At 34.7% G+C, this 8,986-nt stretch overlaps 1 protein-coding gene across 1 annotated transcript in view; it reads right to left on the bottom strand.

Annotated features, from left to right (window-relative positions):
• Positions 1-1,308: 1,308 nt before the first annotated feature.
• Positions 1,309-8,986, bottom strand: part of LOC131856519 (disease resistance protein Roq1-like) — a 13,966-nt gene continuing 6,288 nt past the window's right edge. Inside the window, exon 4 of the mRNA XM_059208339.1 lies at positions 1,309-1,571. Coding sequence (XP_059064322.1) covers positions 1,309-1,571 — 263 coding nt within the window. The remainder of the gene's footprint in view (positions 1,572-8,986) is intronic.

The raw sequence follows: 8,986 nt of genomic DNA, 5'->3' as shown, positions 1-8,986 counted from the left end.
ATTCTCCCCCTTTGGCATTGATGGCAACACTTAGGAAAAATTTTGTCAACTAAGTGTGCAAAATAAAAAAAATGACTTCATGACATATACTCCCCCTTCATAATTATATTGTATTAGAAAAAAAAATTAAAAGACTATACTACTGCTCCCTAATATAATTACATCAAAATTTTGACTCTACAACTACTCGCCCTTTGACAACAATGGAAAAGGAAAGTAAATACATATATTTACATCAAAAACATATCAAAATTGCATAGCATATATATAGATGTAAGAGTTCAAAATGTTTTTACAATGCAATATTAGAACAAGCATCACTAAAATATGATTTCAATTGGTTCAGATCATTATGCTAGGTTTCCAAAATAGCATCAGTAATATCCACAAGTGTATTGATTTGTCCAACAAACTCCTCTATGGAATCTAGGGTACTCATCTTCAGGGTTGCAAGAATAGCTTCATATTCTTTATAGGCTCTGTACAAGATTTCCACCTTCGGTATTAGTTGTGTCTATAATTCCAATAGTGATATGATCCTCTTAAAATGTTCATTCTCATAAGCTTTTAGCTTATGTTGAAGTTCAACAACCGATTTTCCAAAATTGATAGAAGAGTCATGAAGGGGCTTGAATGACTCAATAATAACTTCCAGTACTTTCTCAACTTCCTCCTTCATCAAATCCACACAAAATAATGAAAATTTGGCAATAGTGGAGAGTATTTTTCCTCTAGTCTCAAGTGCTTCTTTTAAATAGTCCTTATTGATAGTTAGAGCAACCTTTCCTTTATCAATATTAGTCATTAAGTGCTCTCTTTTCTTCTTCTTGTAATCCTTCTCAACACTAACATAATTTGCATCCTCAAAAGATTTCATCAGTTCCACAACATCATTAACAAGTTGTCCAAGCTTATCAATAGGAGTAACAAATATATCAGTATCAGTCTTTGGTAGGAGACTTGACAAAATCTTAAAAACACTTCTTATTGTTTCTACCTCCTTCTGTTGTTCTTTCATCCTCTTCTTCTTGGCATGGGATTGCATGGTAGTTGCAAACGCCATCAACTCGGTTGAGCTCAGCATATCCATATTAATGGGCTCTTGAATACTTATTACATCATCATCATCTTCATCCATAATTTTCTTTTAATAATAGAGTGATAGAGGTGTCACTTTAGGTTCAGTATCCTCTATCTTTTCACTTTCCTAATCCTTTATAGTTTCCTATACCAGTGGGGGTTGTGTATCAACAGTTTAAGTTATTACCAGTGGCTCCTCATCCTTCTCTTCTTCTTCATTCTTCTTTTTTACCTGTCCTTGTTCTTGTTCATGTTGCTCAAAAATTTCAACATCATATCATGTATATTTACAATGTCAGGAGCACCAACATCATCATTATTATTACCGGTATCATCATCATCAGGGATAATCTCAGGCTTAGTTTGTGTATTAACCGGTTGATTATCTAGCACAATTTTATCAGGCTTAAAATCAATTATTTTAACACCATCAGAAAGATCTTCAGCCTCAAACTTCTCTGATTCAACTTCCTTAATTTCTTCATTTTCATCTGAAATCAGACCCAGTACCTTCTTCAAAAAAATTTCAGTCTCCTCATTAACCAATTGGATCTCTCTAATTAACATTCTTGTCAACCTTTTCTTCGACCTCAAAATGAATTTTCCTTAGCAAGAATTTCATCTAGCTCTTCCTTAGTAGCTTCAGGTTGCAAGTTTTTAAGAATATATTCAATGAATTCCATGTCTTGTTTTATGGCTACCTACCATCTACCATCAATTATATTGTACAATGAGTTTGGAATTTTCACTTACAACTCGATTAGGGCCTTGTTGTATTTATTCATTGTATAAACAATTACATATTCTATCTGCCTTTGTTCATCTTCATTAAATTTGTCATACAGTTTCTTCATACTAGTCAATAAACCATACTCTTTAATGTTTATCATTAAATTTTCAGGAGGTGTGAGCTTTGTTACCATTTTCCTTGAAGATTTCATAGTCAAAGTACCAAAACCCTTTGACCTTTTGCCACTAGCCCTTAGGGATTTATTTTCTCCTTCAGACTCAATCACTTCTTCATCAGTATCTACCAGTTTCTATGCTTGTTGTTTTTTCCTTTTACTAGTCTTAATTGGTGCAGTAGGAGGTTCAACAATCTTACCTTTCCTCTGAAACTAAATTTTAGAAGGTTTTTCCTTCTTTGTTTCTACTAGTTTCTCCTTTTTAATAGTTGCTGGTTTTTCTTTCTATGCAGCTTTCTCCTTTCCAGCTTTTGTCTTTACACTGGTGGAGGTACCAGTTAGAACACTTGATGTTCTAGCATGTTTAGTCGCATGCTTTTCTCTATCTTCAGCAATGGATTCCTTTATGAATCTTGCTTTCTCTACAAATTCTTTAACTTTCTTTCTAACCTTCTTTGCAATTACTGGTTTGTTAAGTTCTCAGTGCACTTGAAGAGATTTCTCCTTCTAAGTGCCAAAACATTATGTTGTTTTATCTATTGGTTGGGTAAGCAAATGATCAACATATGCATCACCCATGTAGTCTGGGTCTCAGCTTCCTCCATCATGGAAGTAGCTGTATCAACTATAAAACAAATTGTGTTTTCATACCGGTTGACAACTTCTATCGGTATCCTTTCCCTTGCATACATTTTCTTCTGAAAATATTTAAAGTATCCCCATTCAATCCTATCAAAATCATTACCAAGAATTCTAATGATGTACTTCATCTACATCAATGTAGGAGTGTCATCTATCCATTGGATATCACTAATATCGGGGAAATATTTCTGAAAATAAAAGAGTAGACCAAGGATTAATTGACCAAATTTTAACCTTAACCTCTTATCCTTCTTGATGGCATCCAGGTTTAGCACAAGTTGACTCCCCAATGCCTCTAACAAGTCATAGTAAACATCTTCTTTGATCATCTGGTGGGCAGTGTTAATGGCAGCAATAGGGATGTTGTTCATCCTACTAGAATAATAAATCTGGTAACCAATCACCATAGAAGAATACTTTACTGCTGAATCATTGATATTATTCACTTTCATGGCTCTTCCAGCCCATTTAGATCTTGTTTCCTTTTCTACATCATTCTTAAGAATGGATCTCAAAATAGGAACCTCACCAATGGCACAAAATTTGGTGGCTCCGTGAATAGCTTACTTAGAAGTTTCTTTCCATGATCCTTACTAGCGAGAGGGAGATCCAGGTAAGGTGTCCTATTATTCATTCACTTATGTATCTTATTTGCTTAGATTTGATGATATAGAATGTTACTGATAAAAAAATTCTCTTTCTTGCAGCTACCATCCAAGAGTGGCATTCTCTTATTCAGAATGCAGTGATAGACCTCATCATGATTGCGCACATTCCTATTTCTCACAAATATTTCATAGATCCCAGAGGAGTACAGGACAAAATGAGGACCTTTTCTCCCCTATTAGGATGAAGATGGAGGTCCTACGAGACAAATTACGATAGATAGAGCGTGACCTAGTAGCATCACAGACAGAGGCAACCACATACTAGTGGATTGTGATAGAGAGGTACCGCAGGAGATCCTCACTGTCCATATCGCGATACACCCCCATGGGGCCACCCCCATGACCAGATTAGGTGGGGGCATCTAGTCACCCTCCTCCCACTACTAGTCCTAGGGAAAGGAGATGATCTTGATGTATTGATGTATATATTATGATACATGTATATGTTATTTTAATGCTAAAAAAATATACGCATTGCTTAGATTAGAAGTAACATATTGAGTGATGAACATGTATGTCTAATTTAATTTCCATGTGATTGATTTCTCAATGTTTCATGATTAAAATGATACATGTGTGATTTAATTAAATAACTAAGTATTTAATTAAATGCTACTTTGATGATTTAAAAGAAGAATGTATTAAGCCCAAGAACTATATAACTAATATGATTTAATTACCTCTAATTAAACGTAACATGATATAATTCTACTTAACACATAAGAAATTGTATAACATGCTAGCACATATGAAATGTAAATCTATTACAATTTACATAAAAGAATCCAAGACAAACAATAAAGTAATGAAACATGCTTATTAGGAATGAAGTAACATAGACCAAACAATATAACATCATTTAATCCTACATACTTTAATGAAGACATGCTAACATATTATCCAATTTTGAAGAAAAAGAAAAGATATAGAGAGAGAATAGAAAGTAGACTGGAAAGAGGAAGAGAGAGAGAGAGAGAGAGAGAGAGAGAGAGAGAGGGAGAGAGAGAGAGAGAGAGAGAGAGAGAAAGAGAAGTAGGCATAGTATCTATGAAGATATATAGGATTTATGGGTTCCTTGAGAGGCGTACCTTCCATGTTTGTTGTCTTGTAAGCACCTGATCCATAGACCTTGACAAAAATGTATGGTCCAAGCCAATTAGGGCTGAAATTTCCTTTCTCCTCAGGCAAGGCATTCACATTGTGTTGACTCTCATAAAGGACTAAATAACCTACTAAGAAGAAACGTTGAATAACCTTATCATTGTAGCTTCGTTGCAAAGTTTTATGATATGTTTGAATATGCTCAAGGGAATTTATACATCGTTCATCGAGCATCTCAAGTTGTTGAAGTCTTTTCTCTCTATAGGAATCATCATCCACTATATGCCTAAGAGAAACTCTCAAACAAGGAATTTCTAACTCCAAAGGCATAACAACATCAGCACCATAAAAAAGATTATAAGGAGTACAACCTATATACACCTAAAAATGGTCTGAAGAAAATTAATTAAATACAAAATTATTTAATTAATCCTCCTTCCCAATTTAATTGAGTTCATTAGCAATTTGATTACATCCCCCATTCACCTACTTATTAATAAATTTAAGGATTTATTTAATAGGTTCATCTCAATAGTCCCCTTCGATTATTAATCTAAATTGATTAATCCTCACCCATTTGATTCATTTCTTCTAATCCCCTAATTAATTAAAATAAATCAATTTATGAATTGTTGAAACTTAATTAGTATTTTCCTATTATTTAAATTTAAATTCAAATTACCCACATGCCTCCTAACTTCTAACCACCCAACCTAGCCACCCCCTAACCTAACCCATTCCACCTAATCCTAGGTTTAGGTAACCCTATCCTATCTTGTACATCATAACCTCCTATGGGCTGGATATTCTCCCCTTGAGACACATGGCACTTATGCCACATGTCTCCTCCCTTGGAAACTTTCCCTCTCATGAGTAAGTCTCCTTGACACTTGTGACCACAGAGATGACAAGTGTCCTTTCCTCCAATCTCATCTCCAACCTCCTCAAATTTGACCCTTGATATCTTCAGACTCAATCTTGACCGTTGATTCCTACCACCTCACCCCTGGCATTGGAAATCCTATAAGTATCCCCGATTTTAGAGCACAAAGGATCCCATCCTAAGCATTGTTATTATAGGCACATCCCATCTCTCATGTCATTTTAGAGCATTATTATTATAGGGATGTCATTTCTTGCATTCTAGTTTAGCATTGTTACTATGAGCAATTGCATCTTAGATCTAGCTTAATTTGATCATATTCTAGATTGATTGTATCTCTCATTTAGCTTAATCATGAATATCATTAGCTTAATTAGTTTCCTAGATCAATCTAGCATAATCATACACTAATCTATCTTCCATATTATATCCTTTTAAATCCTTCATCGAGGTGTAGTCAAGTCATTGGGATTGCTTATCCAGAACTAAGAGCAAATCCACACTCGCATCTCTTAGGAGGTGATAAGTTTCTTTGTCATGGTTTATCTTTCATTTAATTTTAATTTATTAATCATGCTTGTAATGATCTATTGAGTGTTTTTGTTGTAGCTGCAGGTATCCTACTTCACACGCACAACATTTTCATGCCCAGCGTGGGGGCGGAAATCTAATTTCTTGACCTCTTTCATCATCAAATCTTCAATTTCATTGGTTTCTGGTTGGGCCTACATCAGAATCTTGTACAAGTACCTTTACAGTACCGTATCAGTTTCTTTGTGAACTCATACGGGTATGTGATAATATTCATCCTAGCAGGTGAAGGTACTCGTATGAATTTTTGCTTCAACTTTTCAAGACAGTTTGCATTTTAAGGGTTTTTGTGCTTGAAATTTGATATTACTAATGCTAACCCTTGCCTGATTTTGAGTTTTCTAGTAGCCTGGCTATTTTTTACAGGATGATTGTCGAAGATTATGCTTACCAAAGAAAATCAATTCATCAAAACAACATGATTACTAAAATATTGGTTTTGTAGATTGCTTAAGGAAAATTAACAAAACTTTGTGTATTCTTAAGTTTTCTAGGCACACTTAATTTGCTAATGGTCAATGAACATCTTGTTTTCTATGCTTGAGAAGTTGTCTAAACAGTAGGAGAGTATGCTCTTGTCCATTTGCACAATCAGAAATCCTAACCCTTGAAGCACTTCTCTGTTTGAAATGTGAATACCTTTAGCGGACATGTCACAGTGGGAAAAAGTAATCACCCTGTGAGAATGACCCAAGTGAGTACAACTAGACCTAAGCTTTCTGAATCACTCTAAAAAATAGGCCTCTCGAGATTAAAGTCTTAGAGGATGGGATTATTTGAGTTTTCTCTTTTGAGATCTCTCATATTGTGCATTTAGTAGGGCCTCATGGTCTCAATCATGCTTGTGTGACTACTTCTTGTTTCAGTACCGTGTTGGGTTATAGGCCTCAATCACGCTTCTGTGACTGCAAGGGGTAATTCCAAATGGAAATCCTTACTATGAACCCTAAGATAGAAGCTACCTGATTCACCTCCGGAAGGGGGATAATCTTTGTGCAAGAGAGATAGTAACTCTCCATTGTGCCCCCATTAGCAATTGGAGTTGGATAATACAACGTTGAGAATCCATTAAGTGAGACTCAATGACCGTATTTTGATTAGCTATTGGGTGTGTACCTAAGTTTGCAAGCAAAGGTTTTCTCTCTTAGCCAACTTCCTTGGGATTTTGCATGCTTTTCCTGAGGTCGCTTATCATATCACATCTTTATTGTGTTTTCATCCCTAAAACAGAAAATCAGACATCTAAAACTAGAAAATAAAATCAAAACATAAAACTTCATCGATCAAAAATTTGTCAAAGTCAATTTTTTCTCTATTCTCTATCCTTAGTCATATGAGCTTTCTATTTTGTCATACAAGAAAGCTAGTTTATCGTCCTGTTCAAGTCAAATTGTCGTATGAGTCAGATCACCAGAGGTTCTTTGTCATCATTTTGTCATATGGTATTACCTAAATTGTCATACGAGATTTCTATTTTGTCATCCTGTTTAGGTTAAATTGTCGTACGAGTCAGATCAACAAAAGATTTTTGTTATCAGTTGTCATACTATTCTATAGGAATTGTCATCAAGGACCATGTAAACTATCATACAAATTTTTGTCTCTATCACTTCAGAGCTATCTTACTGCATGTCTTTTTCAGATCTATCATGTTTGCTTGGTCAATTTTTAGTGAGCGTATACACCTGATTTTTATCATTCTGTGCTTTGGTTGTCTTCTTATTTTGCTCGATCAAGTTATCTTCTATCAAATATAATTATAAAAATAGACACCCCAAGATTTTCAAGTATTCATCCTCAATAAGTTTAAGATCTAAACATCTCAAAGTGAATCATCACCTCTTTGATAAACTGGTCACTCAAAACATTGTTTCTCATCAGGATCTATCATCTTTTATCATGAAACTATAACATTTGATCAGGATAACCTCGTCCGACATCATAAGATATATCATTCCTATTGGACTTGGTTCTATCAAAATCATCATCATTTCACTCCAAAACTGAAGATCAAAAAACTTAAAAAGCTACAAATACTTGAATTATCTTTTCATGTTGTATCACTCTATCATATCTACATTGACAGTTGGTCACTTATCTAAACACCTCTTAGACAATCAAATCCTTGCATAATATTCAATACACGTGTATGCTTGGTTTAACTAGAGCACAGAGATGAAAGATCATTGAAATGGAAATAGAAACATTTGAAATAGTTGATCATAGAAACATGGAATACCAAAGCAAAATATAAGAAGAAGACATAACATGTCAACATATCAGAGAAATCAAACAAGTCCAAAATCAAAATCCACCTATGTTACAACCTCGTAAGGATTCAAATGCATCTCCAAAGAAAGGTGGCACTTTTATGCAACTCTTAAAGATATCCCTAAGGGATTTTTCTGAGGAAGATCAAAATTGTGCACCTATTTCTAGTGATAGCTCATCCCCCCATAAGAAAATTGACTCTCCAAAGGCATCTATTTCTAAACCTCTTGAAAACTTGCAAAAAACTTCCATAGCATCCTCACCAAACAATACACCCAAGGATGAATTTCTCCAAGGGATATCCATAATGGCCATCAAACCTATTTCAAAGGATCATAATCAAACCCCATCTCCTTCATATCCAAGCATTAATTCCTTGCAACATTCCCATAATGCTCCCTTCTAGATTGAAGTCTTCATTTATAGAATGCTCGTTAAACATGTCCTAATAGATGGGAGATATGGCTTAAACATTTTCTCATTGAGTCTTCTTTGTGCTATAAGTTATTTTGAAGAGGCAGTTGATCCTCGGAAAAAGATAACAATCAAAGAATATGATGAAGAAGAGTGTTTCTCTAAAGGAATTGTGATATTATCCATCAGAGTGGGACCTTTGCAGAAATACACAGCATGCCAAGTCCTATACTTGGACTTATCATACAACATACTCTTGGGAAGACCCTGGATACATGAAATATAGGCTATTCCATCAACATATCATCAATGCCTAAAGTTTCCATACAATGGGCAAGAAACCAAAATCTCAACAAACTCAAATCCATTACAGTACTATAGTAATCTAAAACCAACTCAAGAGGTCATTGTTCCACATAACAGAGAGACAT

Source organism: Cryptomeria japonica, chromosome 7 (genome assembly GCF_030272615.1).
Source record: "Cryptomeria japonica chromosome 7, Sugi_1.0, whole genome shotgun sequence".
Taxonomy (NCBI): domain Eukaryota; kingdom Viridiplantae; phylum Streptophyta; class Pinopsida; order Cupressales; family Cupressaceae; genus Cryptomeria; species Cryptomeria japonica.
The sequence above is the reverse complement of the archived record's forward strand: the minus strand, read 5'-3'. Positions and strand labels throughout refer to the sequence as shown.